The 14,003-nt window shown below is 50.0% G+C and overlaps 1 protein-coding gene across 4 annotated transcripts in view; it reads right to left on the bottom strand.

Annotated features, from left to right (window-relative positions):
- Positions 1-14,003, bottom strand: part of JADE2 (jade family PHD finger 2) — a 113,724-nt gene that overhangs the window by 65,085 nt on the left and 34,636 nt on the right. For 2 of the 4 annotated variants that reach the window (XM_051631578.1, XM_051631581.1), the window contains exons 1-2: positions 6,291-7,067; positions 3,468-3,578 (exon numbers count right to left, since the gene is read on the bottom strand). The exons of 1 other annotated variant lie outside the window; for it this stretch is intronic. In XM_051631578.1, coding sequence (XP_051487538.1) covers positions 3,468-3,485 — 18 coding nt within the window. In that variant the 5' untranslated portion in view covers positions 3,486-3,578; positions 6,291-7,067. Of the gene's footprint in view, positions 1-3,467; positions 3,579-6,290; positions 7,068-14,003 lie in introns of those variants that run through there. One more of the 4 variants, XM_051631579.1, reaches the window with a different exon arrangement.

Below are 14,003 nucleotides of genomic sequence, written 5' to 3'. Positions count from 1 at the left end.
CAGAGAGGACCACTGTGTACAACCAGCCTGGGGTTTTACCCTGTGACTCATCTTCCCACCCAGGCAGTATCTATTTCATTTAAGACTTCTGGTGTATCTGTCCCACAGCCAGCATGCACCAGTCAAGCCTGAAGCAGAGGCTTCCCATCACCCAGAGCTGTTCTGCCTGCTCTGGCATCACAGCTCCCGGGGGATGAGCAAGAGGCTTCTGCACAGCTGCTGTGACTTCTCCACCCTCTCGGAGTCAAAACCACGTCAGTGGTACCACCACACCAATCAGGAAGACAGAAGGGCCATGTCAAGCTCAGCTGCTGATTTGCTGAGCTTTGTGACTTTGAACAAGTCACAGAACTGCCTGAATCCAGCCGGTCCTCCTGAACTTAGGAAAAAGAAATAATAAAGCAAAAAGAGCTTTTAACTTTTGAAGAAGCCAGTTACCAAGGTGGCTGGTGGCTGATCAAGGTGGCCCCAAACACAGGGCTTGGGGAGCTCTGGATAGAAAGGGCTACCCATGGACTGGACAACTACCCCACAGGCTGTGAGCTAAAATGCACACAGGACACAACATTAATTGCATGGAAATCTTCCCAGTACTTCCTGAGATACTTTGTAGGAATCCAAGGGTGTTAACAAGGCACATGCTACTGCTTCCACAAATGGTAAGTGGGAATGACAGTAAAACACTGGGTTTGTGTGGTTCACTCACAGCAGATACACACACCACACAGACTGGACAGCAGACTAGAGCATGCCATTCCCCCCCCCAACTACAGGAAAAGCTCCATATAAACATATAAACCCTTGCAATGCTTGTATTTTAATGTATACGTCCTGTATTTTATCACACCATTGTAAGGGATAATACTACAAAACATCATACACGTTTTAACCATCAGTGTTGTGGTAAGGCATTGCCCTGTCAAAACATGATTAAAAATGTTCCTTGAGAACATGGCAGTATCAATACTTTCCCCTAGTGATTCAAGGGGAAACAGATGTTATTAAACCAGCCCTGTTCCAAGTAGCCATTAGATTTTGCTTGGGGAAAACTGTATTGAAGACAGCTCTAACTGCAGTTTACTTACTTTTAGTGGAAATTCTACCTGAACCTTTTAAGCTGGTTCCTACTGGTCAGAAGTGGCAAAGAGGCTTCTGGAGCACAAAGCTGGAGCTCTGCTTTGATTGATCCTGGAGTTTCCAGTCACAGAGACCAAATAAGCCAAAGTCAATAGGGAAATGAAACACCAGACCTGATGCAAAGGAATGGTACTGATTATCAGTGAGATTTCCAGTGCTTCCCATCTTTTCCTTTGTAGCAAGACATTCACATCACTCTCCTTCCGAGGGAGAGAAAAAAAGCTTAGGATTAATGCACAGCACAGGTGTCAGGACACTGGGACTGCCTTTGGCTCTGATACATATATAAGAAGGCTGGGGAGGAACTGTTGACTAGGGTATGTAACAATAGCACAAGGGGTAATGGTTTCAAGCTAGAAAAGGGTAGATTTAGGTTGGACATTAGGAAAAAGTTATTTAATATGAGGGTGGTGGATCACTGGAACAGGTTGCCTAGAGAGGTGGTGGATGGGATGGAGGCCCTGTCCCTGGAGACATTCAAGGTCATACTTGATGGGGCTCTGAGCAATCTGTTCTAGTGTGAGATGTCCCTGTTTATTGTAGGGGGGGTTGGACTAGATCACCTTTATAGGTCCCTTCCAACTCAAGACATTCTATGATTTTATTATATGTAAGAAGATGCACACATCATCCCTTTAACTGAACTTGGCCCCTGCATCCTGCTCCTGCCCTACACCTGCCCACACACTTTTACACACTCACTGTAGAACGGTATGAATTTATCTCCACATACAGAAGAGGCTCCCACTGCAGGTAAAATGGAGACCTTACTTCAGAAAATCATTTTGCCAGAGGATCCAAGACAGCACCCTCTGAACTAAGTTGCATTAAACTGCTCTGAATGAAACTCTGGCTTGAGCCAAGTCCAGATATCTCTGAACACAGCAGCACTGAAAGGCAGCCACTGCCTGGGCAGGGGATGGCACACTGTGGCTACAAGGCACCATGTGCCTGAAGGAAGGAAAATCTGGGGCCAAAACCAGAGCTCAACCAGATCTTTTCAAAAAACTGCAGGCAGTGCTAAGAAGATGCTGTTTGCTGAGTGACTCTTCTTGAGCAGCCAAACAGTAGTAAACCCCATGGTACTTAACGGAGGAATTTACTGTAGAAGAAGGTAATTAGGCTATTTCCCCATCTGGAGCACAGTGTTATAAAGTCTGATGGTGGCTGGGCAAGCCCCAACACCCCTCCAGCATCCAGCACAGGGGGACCCATCACCCACATCCCTCCCACTCCCAGAACCCCACCAAGGCTGGCATGGAGCAAGCTCTCAGGAGCAAGTCCGTTGCTGTACTACTAAGCAATATAAAGTCTCCATAAAATACGGTCTCTGCTCCAAAATTAATCGTTTGTTTACATTAGAAGCTAATTTCACCTTTCACTGACCCATTCCCCGCATGGCATCATTATTAGAGTCATAAACAAATACCAAAAAATTTGTAATACTTTGAAAAGGTCACTGTTAGGTCAAACTTGGCCCGAAATGTAGCTTTTACAGAGCCAGAAACCAAGGGAAAGGTTTCTATGTATGCTTGCTTAAAAAATTCAAGCAGAAACAGATGTGGGTTTCTTTTATAAACAAATGAACATCCCCCTGAAGTGTCTGCAACTCAAATCCACAGGCATAGCCCTTCCCTAATGCCTGGAAACCCAAAAACAGAATTGATTGCAAACTAACACATGTTCGGGATTGCCTTTGTTCAGGCTGAGAAAGGAAGATAAATGCTAACCCAAGGAAGATGATGGCCCTTCATCAACCTAAACAAATGTAAATCACCAGGGCCTTGGTGAAATTAGCCACAGGACTGGCAGTAAAATTGGGATGATGGGCTCAGGCTGCCTGCTCCTGCCTCGCAGCAGGGGAGGGTTGAAGAGGAGCTTTTTGGAAATGCAATTTAACCCAGCCTGTGTAACCTGGGAGAAGGGAAGGCAGCACTACTCTTCAGCACACCCAGAGATGCATGTCCCCAGATCATGAGCTCCCGACAATCCTCCCTCGCTCCCATGCAGACTAAACCAAAACGTCTCATCCAGCCTTTCAGCCAACAAACTCCTCGCCCTCTGCAAAGCCCTCCAGGATCCTTGTGCTCTGGGGAATCCACTGACTGCTTCCCACCAAGCCCACGTGGGACTAGGAGCTCCTAGTGGCATCACAGCACCACGTGCAGGGGCTGTTGGCAAGAATGAACCATTCTGGATTGTAGCAAAGTAGAGAAATTCATAAATGCCTGTGCAGGCAAGGGACAGGCACAGAAACCTGCAGAAGTTGCAGTAAAAAAAAAAACAAAAAACAATCAAACCACAACAAAATGGTAATTTTTGGTCATCACCTCTTCCCCAGAGCTCATCCACACGTCCCCCCTGCGCCGTCACCTCTGACGCTGTGACAGTTGAGCAAACACCGGCTGAATTCTCTGCTCTGTTTGTGAGCTGCAATGAGACTGCAGAAAAAAAAAAAAAAAAAAAAAAAAAAAAGCCACTTCCCTGTTTGTTCTTCCAGCCCAGAAATAGGAACACAAACAGAAACGAGTGCCCCCAGTGGTATCCACATCGCTCCGGCCAGCCCGGACACAGGCGATGGGACGCGGGGGGCTGGGAGTTGGGGTCCATGGGAGCGGTCCCGCCGCTCCCATGGACCCCAGCTCCCAGTCCCCCCCGTCCCATCGCCATGAGGGTGACCTGGAATGGATGGGCTGCTCCTCAACCCTTCCCCTCTGCCTTAACCATTCCTTCGCTCTGTCTAGGAACAGCAGCAGGTTGTTAGAAAGTGTAGTAATAAGGGTGGAGAGCTGGAAGGTCCCAGGCTTTATCCCGTAGGAGGCTTGTCTTCGTCAGGCTGCCTTTTCTCATGAGCAATTCTGGAGCAGGCACACCCCCAATTTCACAATAACAGGAGAACAAACTTTTCTCCACCACCAAAGGATGCGCGGCAGTCTGTGCCAACGGACCGTCAGCAAATCTTGGTGTGCAGCCCTCACATCCCTGGGGAAGCCAAGCTGCTCTTTTCTTAACCTCCCTGCTAACCCTAAAAAGTGTAAATCCGGACAGCCACGATGCTGGGACCCAGCAACACTCATTTTCTGGGCAGTGGGAGCCTGTCCCTGCCAGCCGGGGCTCGCCTGTGTCTCCGCCTGCTCCAGCTCCAGAAAGTCTTCTGCAAAACCTCAGCTGCCCAGGTGAAGAGAAAAGCCATTCGCCCTCTCCTCTACAACAATTCTGCTTGCTGTCTTGGCTCCCTGGGGCCAGATTTCATCTCATTTACATTTAAAACAAAACAAGCCCGCGTTTACTTCCTGTGCTTTGCCTTTTTCTACATCTAGAAGGGTGTTTTCCCCCCCCCCCCTCTACTCCTCACGTTTATAACTTCCCTTGCTTCTTCTGACTTGTTACCTTTCAATTACCCTTCTTTTGTTTTTTTTTTGCTTCAGCAAGCCCAGGCAGGTAATCAGCCAGGTTACAGCGGGCACTGGGGGCCACCCCTGCCTTGGGGCAGGAGGCAGTCGGCAGGGACACGGGGACACAGCCGGCTGCCCCAATCCTGCAGGTCCTCTGAGCATCCACAACTCAGAGGAAAATCAACAGCTTTGAGCCCTCCGATCTCGGTACCAAACACCCAGGGAAAGGCAAAGACCAGACCTTATTTAAAACACCTGACTTTGGGGACCACCTACCCACCAACTTTCAGAACTTGGCGTCAAACACCAACCATCAGCAGCCACCAATACTTTAATTGCATCTCCGTGCCTACAGACCCAACATGCACCCTTCCATCCTTTGCCCCAAGCCTTCATTTTAGGATATCAGCCTCAACTTTCCTAGAAAAAACAAATTTAACCTTTGATTTAACCTTTCTGCAAGCTATTTTTACTTCTATCTCAAGCTTATTTTAACCTCAGTAGCCAATAAATGCTTAAAGGTCAAACACCATTCCGAAGAGCCGGGCTCCTCACCCCTGGGAGAAAGGCTGAGAACATTGATTTTTCTTTTCCCCAAGCAAAATCCCCTCTAGCAAAAGTCCCAGCGCTAGCTCACACCGGTAAGTAAACAATTTTCACTGTGGGTGCTGGGAGAAGGAGCTGGGAATTTTCCCTGTGAATAGCGCCCTTCCCTTCCCGCTCCAGAAGCGCTCAGGATGTACAGGTATGGAGACAGATGCATTATTTTTCTCCCATGATCGCACCCGAGGTTGACAATTCAGCATCATTCCCCCCCGCCTTTGCAGTGCAACTTCCAGCTCGCTGCCTCCACCCCCGGGAGCGGAGCAGCGGGGGAAGCGGCAGGTGAGGCTCTCCCAGCCCCGCATCCCAAAGCCCCGCATCCTACCAGCGAAGCGGGGGAAGGGGCAGAACCGACCGCGGGGGCGGCTTATCTCGGAGGGAAAAGGAGCCCGGGGAAGGGGGCAGGTGGCCGGCTCGGGATGGCGGTGTGGCCGCCCCGCGGAATCCCCGGTAGGGCCACACCGGGGCTGAGGGGAAGGGAGGTGGATGTTTTCGGGTGATGCGACTTGGGGGGGGGGGTGGTGAACGGCGGGGAAAGCCCCGAGGCGCGGCGGCCGGGAGAGGCGGGGAGGCGGGGAGGTGGGGAGGGCAGGCGGGAGCCGGCAGCCGCCACGCCCCCGGGCACCGCCATCCCGGCCCCGCGCAGCGCTCCGCGCCCGCGGGCCCGCCGCTCTCCCAGCCCCGCGGCAGCGCCGCCGGGGCGCGGAACCCCGCAGCACCACCCCCGCCCCGCGCCCATCCCCGCGGGACCGCGCAGCGCCCCGCGGAGCCGCCGTGCGCGCCCCCTCCCCCCCCCCCGGCGGGCAGGGCGCGGGGCAGCCTCTGCCGCAGTCATTAATTTGGGAAATAAAAAAGGCGAAAGGCGCGAGCCGACCCTTTTAAAAGTTCTTGTTTACGTTCCCCGCTGCCTCCCCCGCACACTTTAAAACAGGAGTGACCAACATGCGCAATCCACCCCTGGAAATGCTGCACATCCCCCGCCTCGCAGCCGGGAGGGGGGGGGGGGGGAAGGGAGGGGGGGGGGAAGAGAGGAGGGAAAAAAAATAATTAAATAAAAAATAATTAATTAAATAAATAAAAAGCAGGGGGAGCTGCAAAATAACCATCCGCTGCAAAATAAGCCCATTCCCGACGCCAGCCCCGCCGAGCCTTTACCTTTGCCAGGAGAGTGTCCTCCAAGAGTTGAGGCTGTCTCTCGGGTTACGGGCGGGGAGGGGGCGGGGGGCGGGGGATGCTCCCGCAGTCCCCGGCCGGGAGAGCCCCCTCGCCGCCTCAATCCGGTGTCATTGCCGGGGCCGCGCCGGCCGGGCCCTTCCTCAGGAGCGCCCGCCCGGGAACTCCATGGATGCGGCCCCGCTCCCAGCCGAGATGGCCGCTCCGCGGCGGCCGGGCGAGCCCTGCCCGCCTGTTTCTCTTTCTTTTTTCACCCCGCACTTCCTCAGGCTCTCCTCGCCCCGCTCGGGCTCCGGCTCCGGCAGGGAGGCGGGGAAGCGACTTTCGGAGCGGGGACGGATAATGGTGGCTGCGCTTCCACCCCCCCCCACCCCCCCAACCCACCCCCCCCCCAAACCCCCCCGTCCACCGCCGCCCCAAATTTCTTCAATTTCTTTCCCACTTGCGTTTTTTCCCTTCCCCAGGGCCAGGTGCGGGCAGCGCCGGTCCCATCCCGGGCCGCGCCGCCGCCGCCCGCCCCGCTCCGCTCCTCACCCCCCCGCCGGCCGCCGGGCCCCCCCCATAGCGCTGCCCGGAGCCCGGAGCCCCAGCCCGGAGCCCGCAGGCGTCCCGCCGGCCCTGCACACGCACACGCACACACACACACTCACACTCACTCACGCACACACTCTTTTCCCTGCTCTACCCCCCCTCCCCGCCCCCCCGCTCCCCCTCGCTATGCACAGGCGTACACGGGGCCGCTGCTGCAACCTTTAAAGAAAAAAAAAAAAAAAAAAAAAAAAAGCTTATACTTAAAAAAAACCCTTTTGGCGCCATATTAATGACGTACTTAAAATTTGCCATTTCTCCTGCGTCAAAAAAAAAGACGGTTCTTGCCCATCGCGGAGCGGGCGGCGGCCGCGGTTGCGGAGCGGTTCCCCCTCCGCGTCCCCCACCTCCCCCCTTCTCTCCCCCTGCGCGGAGCAAACTTCCGCGGGCGCGGGAATTGGCGGGGAAGGGCCGCGGTGGCTCCGCGCTGCTCCGCGGGCAGGGCTGGCAGCGCGCAGCGCCCGCGGAGGGGCGAGGAGCGGCTGGGCTGGGGATGCGGCTGCAGCAGCAAAGCCCCCCCACCCCCGGCGGGGGGGTCCCCCCAAACTTGGCAGAGTTTCCGCGGAGAGGAGAAGCGCCCACCTGCCCCCGGGGTGACACCCCACCCCCCCAGGGGGTGCTTTGGGTTCCGTGTGGCTCCGGGCTGCCTTTGGCCAGCTGCTTGCCCAGGATTAAGAACAGCAACAGTGCAGCTGCCGAGATAAAAACACGTTCTTGAATTAATAATAATAATACTAATTGGATGGAGCGGTCCATACAACGTGCCTCTTTCCCAACTCTTGGAGGCCCCACAGTAAAACAAATTGCAGAAGTTGCCTCGTGCTGTTTGAAACCGTCGCAGCAGAAGACTGAAATTCAGGTTAAAGAGTCTTCCCATCACAATCTGCCATCTCTTCAATTCGTTAAGCTGGCCAGCTCTAAATCGGAGCTACAGGTTGTTAAAAGCCATTGGGACCACAGCAAGAATCACCACAACTTAGGTAGAATGATGTCTGGCTCCTTACTCTTTGCCAAACTTCAATGAATTAGGCTGCAAGTTTCTGCCTTGGCAGCCTGTGCTGGATGTTTTCCAAATGATCCAAGTCCTTTGGCTCTTCCAAGGATGAAAGCAGAGGAGGAGAGGAGCATTGCTTTGGCCACTCTTGGGCTTGCTGTGGTTTTTTGGACTGTAACTCTGGAAATAGGGTCTTGAAATTTGGCACAAGGCCGCCTCTTACGGTCTTTTCGATAAACCCACCCAAATTAGTCATGTTAAAGGGTTTTGAAGAAGAGCAGCTCACAACACACAGCAAAAAGATGCCTGATCCTAGCTGCTGAAGTCCCTCAAGATGCTGCTCTTAGGGTACCTGCTGCCCCAGGGCTCTGAGCCTGCTCTGCAACCCCCCAGGGAATGGGAAACTTTAGCCCCTAGTTAAAAAAGCCCTTTTTAGTAGCACAAGAGCAGTGGGGTGCACGGGCACAGCCCCTGATAGTCCCAAACAGCCCCAGGCAGCTCAGCAGGCACTGGTCCCGCTGCTCTGGCACTACTTGCTGCCAGGACTTCCCCTATGGATACCACCTCACCTCTGTGCTCAGGCTGCATGAAAAGATCTCCTGAAGGTCACTGTGTTACCTGGTCCGAATGTCAGAAATGTCCAAGGTGAGGTATTCTGTACCGATTCATAGAGACTTTCTTGCGCACGCATGTTCTAACGCTGTTCTTAATTATAGTGTCACAATATGTTTTCCATATGACACCTGCATGCCATGGACCTGCTCCATAAGTCAAAAAGGAAAGAAAATTTTGGCCAGATCCTCATCTTATCTGCAGAACTGGGAACTGCCCACAGAACGATGCGGGGGGCTGGAAGATGCTGAGATGGTCCAACTGTGGCGACAGGATCAAACTCTCCCAGAGAGGATCCTCTTCTTGCCCCCACCACAGGCTTTGGAACATTAACAAAGTCATTAAACCAAACTTTTGGGTGATGAGGGTTGTATTGTAGCTGGAAACCTTTAGCCTGAATTGCTGACATCCATCTTCGTACAGCTGGAAGCAGCGGGTGCTGTGCTTGCACGTATGAAGTGCTGTATCATGTTAAATGCTCTGAAAAAGCAGAAATTACGCTTCTCAGATGGAGTACCCTGAATTAGTCAAAACTGACCTTAATCCATCCATGTGTCACCCTGACCCATCTTCATAACGAGTGTTTGGGGAGGATTAATGAAGGTGCTGGAGCACTGATGCAGCGTAGTGGAAAGTACCGTAGAAAAAGCCACAAGGAAATAAATGATTCTGTCTTCAGAGGAACCTGCCAACGTCCCTGCTCTGGTCTTGTGCAGCTCTACAGCCCTCCTGGCCATTTCTCCAGCATTTCTGGACAAAACCTCTACAGGAGGTCACCGCATGTTGAAATCCAGGTGCTCAGATGAGTTCCTTGGTCCAGATGGGTTGTGCACAGCAGGTCCAAAGTGTCCCTAGATGCAACCTCGATGCTTTTTTGCTATCCAGAAGAAGAGCCCCTCATTCTGCTTTGAAAACTGCACACAGGAATATCACAGCTGCATTTTCTATTGCTGGGAAAATCCAAAAGTAGTCAGACATGTGAATAATGTGCTGAGCTAAGGCCTAGGATCATGTGCTGAATGAGGGGAACGAGCCAGCATTGCTGAGCCCCTCGCTGCCCAGCTCATGCCCTGCACACACTGGCCACGCAGAAGAAAAGCAGCATTTGAGCATGCAATTAACATCTTGTTCTGCTTCAACAAAGTTGCACTGACAAGAAATATTCAGACATTTCTGCATTCTTGAAGACTTTCCTGGGCAGCACTGATCACATGCCTAACAGATCTTTGGCTACCACACACGCACACTAAAAGAAAACTTGTGTACAGGTGCATAGATGTCACTCAGACATATGAAATACACAGAGATGACACCTGACTGATGGCTCTGCAGAAAGTTCACATATATGATATATATGACACTTCGTTTACATAGTATGACATTTATGTAACACTTAGGAAGAGCTCTGACAGGGTGTTGTCAGCTGGCAGTTGCAAAGGGAAGAAATAAATCTAATAATAAAAACAAAAAAGCATTTTTAAAGAAATAATACTGCACAAATTCTCTAGAAGGAGGGAATTGTCTGCCCAAGGAGGGCTTGGCTGATGGATGCTAAAATAAGCAGTTATGCAACAAGTATGAAATACGATCTCCAGGGAAGAAACCAGCAACATTTGCCTTTCATCTCCATTCACCAGTGGTTATTTTTGCAAACCTAAAAGAAAAATACAGGCAACCTTTTGATGATGGGCATGTAAGTAGAATTAACAGATGGTTTTCAGTGAAGGATGGAGTCTTTATGAGCTGTGTGTGAGTTCTGCAGAGCTCTATCCCATCATGAGACAGGAGTCTCCTCAAGTGCACAGAGCTGTTGCTTCGACTGCCGTGTCTCAGGGCTGACCCCAGCTCCATGGGTGCTGGCATGACCAGGTGTAAATATGTTGATTTTAGGGATGAATTGGCTCACTCTAGAGCTAGGAGTACAAAACTGTTAACGCAGCTTCAGCAGAACAAGCGAGTAAAATAGTTCATCTCCCAACACGTCAGTTTAATAAAACTTCTTGACTTGAGAGCAGTGACAATCTCAGTGCAGACAGAGCTCACAGGAGGAGGAGGAAAACCCAGTTGCCTTGTTGGCATCCAGTTCAATTAGTGTAGTATGTTGGCACCAGACACATGGATAGGAAAGGTCCAAAGGAGTGTGAGTGGTCCCCAAATATAATGAAAATTCCAATGTATTTTTTAAGACCCCTAGAAACAATCTATTTAATAATGTTAGCAAGTGAGAAACCATGAGGAAGACTCAGTCAGCTCCCTCAGCCTGCTCCTGATGCTGGAGGACCACCACAGGGCACAGAGATGCTCTGAGGACAGAGAGCTTGTGGAGATCCTCAGAAGCACCACGCAACTTGAAAACTGTGCAGAAGACACCCAGCTGCTAATTTACTGCCTTAGCTACCCTCTTCTGAGGCTTCTTGTAGCCAGAAGTTGTCAAAATGGCCTGATGGCTACTTCTAATTTCTATCAAGGACCAGAGCACTACACCGCTGTTCCAGGAGGAGAACACAAAGAAAATGAAAATCTTGATGCATCTATATCCCAGCTAGGGATCATTGAATATCCCAGCTATCATCAGGATGTTTAGGTTTTATTAAAATACGTGTTAATTTAGAGAGCAGTAAGCAGATGCAGTGGAAGGAAAAAGAACAAGCTCCGTTCTAAATTACAGTAATAATCACTCCCATCTTCAAGAGTGAACTACTAGAGAAAGATCAAGGGAGAGATGGCTGCCATGGTCATTATATAAACTAATCCCTTTTCTTTCTCATTCATTCTGCATAATTCTTTTCCTCTCTGAAGCAGTCTCCATTACCTTCAGTAGCTAGAAATTTGGTATAAAAATAAACTGTAAACAAACAAACAAGATACAGCACTACAAATGTCCATCCCTTGATGGCTAGCTGAAAAATTTCCTACATTCTAGCAACAGCTGCTTTAATTTCTTTCAAAGAAATGGCAGCCTCTTTCTGTCTGAAGGGATTACCTTTAAGGAATGCATCCTAAGTGGTTTTGTGCAAAGATGCTCACGTTCCTGTGGGTTTTGCGCACTGATTTTTTTCTGCCAAATTTCAAGATTCCTTTTTCGGTTGTTGGCTTCTCTGTTTTCTGTAAGTTCGTTTCCGTTACAAAGCACACCTCATGGAGCACACGCTTCAGTCAGTCACCAGATTGGAAGAACTGGTGCTTACAATGGGCCCTCAAGGTGGATTTAGGAAAATAAGGACCATCAGGGGTCAGTTGAACAGCTTCAGTGCTGCTCCTGCCAGAGGAGACCTCCTGAAGCTCTTCCTGCTTCAGATGGATCCCTGGGCATCACAGCAGACTCTCCTGCAAGACACTTTCCCACTGTCATCCCGCTGCTCCCTTCTTGTTGGCATTTCAGAGTTGCCATGTTGGATAAGGTGATGGGATAACATGACTTCTCAAACTGCTTGGAGTTTCAGTGTGAAGATGTTTCACTGCTGTGGGCAAAGTCTGTAGTCCTGGGTAATGGACCATGAAAAGAGTAGTAGGTTTAGAAGATTCAGAATAGTTCAGTAGGAAGGGACATACAGGAATCCTTTAGTTCAGCTGCCTCAGTACTTCTCTCCCTTGTGAAGGGCTACCCCAAAGGAATGATCTGCCATTGCACAACCTTGTCCTGCCCATTCCCACCCAGGGAAGGCTCCTCTGAGGTGTAAAAGCAATGGTGTTTTACTGCCCTGAGGAAGCCAACAGAGCTTTCCTCCTCGCTGGCTTGGCAGGGAGGTCACCAGCCAGGTGCCAGCAAGTGTCTGCCTACCTGCAGATCCTACCACGGAACATGCAATTCCTCTCCCATTAAAAAAAAAACAAAACCAACAAACAAACAAACAAACAAGAGACATTAAAGATCTGAGTCACAATTCAGTGCACCATTTGAGTGAACGGTACATATGCTAAACAATACAAGCATCGAGGCTGCATTAATCCACATTTTATATGGATTTTATATGGATTCCCTCTAGACTTTCAGTTTATAAGCAAGTTGGCTATTTCCCTGTATTCCTCTGGAGTTGGAGGGTGTGAAAAAGACATTTCCATTTCATTGACTAAGTTCCCAAGGGGGGAGTTTATGAAAGTGCAAGTGCATAATTTACTGCCTGACAGGATAAAGATGGTATCTGGTTTTAAAAAAAAGTGTACCCTGAAAAACAAAATTGCCAGAACAGGCATTTGTTTTCCACAAGTACCATATTTTAGAAGCATTTAATTTAGCTTAGAAGCACTGTTAAAAATACATGCATTGTAAATTGCAGCTGTATAACATGATATTTATCAGATAATGTCACGGAATAGTCTTCTGTTGCAATATAAATGCCGAGACATTTATAGAAAATAAATGTTGAAGTAGAGAGCTTTCTTTTCAAAGTGGAAAACCATTATCTCAACCAAAAGTCATAAATAAAATGATGAGGGTTTGCTTATGGGGTTGGTCTTAACCACAGTGGGGCTGACATGGACACTCCATCACCTGAGCAATATTCCCAAAGCAGCAAACCTAGCCTGGATGCAGCGAGGAGAGAAGGAGGCATGTGGGACGGGGGATGATGGTTCAGAGCCACCAAAGAGTAGCCAGAAGGACAAATCAGCTGCTAATGCATTTGAGAAAAAGAGATAAAGATGGAAACTGAGGGATGTCTTGAGCTACTTCACACAGGATTTATTTCAGGAAAATTCATCAGGTCTTTTAAAAAGGGGGCCTGCAAACTGGCTCCCAAAGCCACTTTTAGTCACATAAACACATGCTCTGATCTTCAGAGGATGGAGCACCTGGCAGTTCCTGATGATCTCTTCAGCTCTGGATCAAGTTGTGCCTGTGCGGTGCTATTTATTAATGTAAGGTACAAAAGGCTGTGAGAGAAGGAGGGTAAATAAAATTTTGGATCCAAGATCTCCACCTTCTGCTACTCTGAAATTCCATTGAATGGTTTGTTTTGGAAGGGACCTTGAAAACTTACCTAGTTCCAACCCCTCTGCTGTGAGCAGGGACACCTTCAACTAGACTAGGTTGCTCCAAGCTCCATCCAGCCTGGCCTGGAACACTTGAACACCACCCTCAAATGCCTCCAAGAGTGGCCCTGGCTGAAAGCTTGAGCACTGTTCCAAAGAAAGGCAGAAGATTCCTGCAGCCCTCTCTGGCTTCATGTCATCACCCTTGAGTGGTTCTGCTCCTCTTTGAGCCTCTTCTTGGGTGGCTCATGTGGTGTATTGACTGCTTCTTCCTCCCTCTACTACCCACTGCATTTTCCTTTGGACCATCCAGCTCACTGATCCCCTTCAACAATCATATTGATGCCAAATTGCTGGTTATCTGCCTTTCCCTGCTCACTCATCTCTCACGCTTCTTTCTGTCTGCCCCGTAACATCACACACCCTGGGCAATGCAGTCACAGCTGAGACTGGATGTGCCAAGTCCCTCATTCTTCTCACCCAACTTCCTTCATCCACTCTCCTGGCCAGAGAAGCAATGCACGCCTGGC

Source organism: Apus apus, chromosome 13, assembly GCF_020740795.1.
Source record: "Apus apus isolate bApuApu2 chromosome 13, bApuApu2.pri.cur, whole genome shotgun sequence".
In the NCBI taxonomy this organism is placed as follows: domain Eukaryota; kingdom Metazoa; phylum Chordata; class Aves; order Apodiformes; family Apodidae; genus Apus; species Apus apus.
Note: the sequence above shows the minus strand (reverse complement) of the source record. Positions and strands in the feature narration are given on the sequence as shown.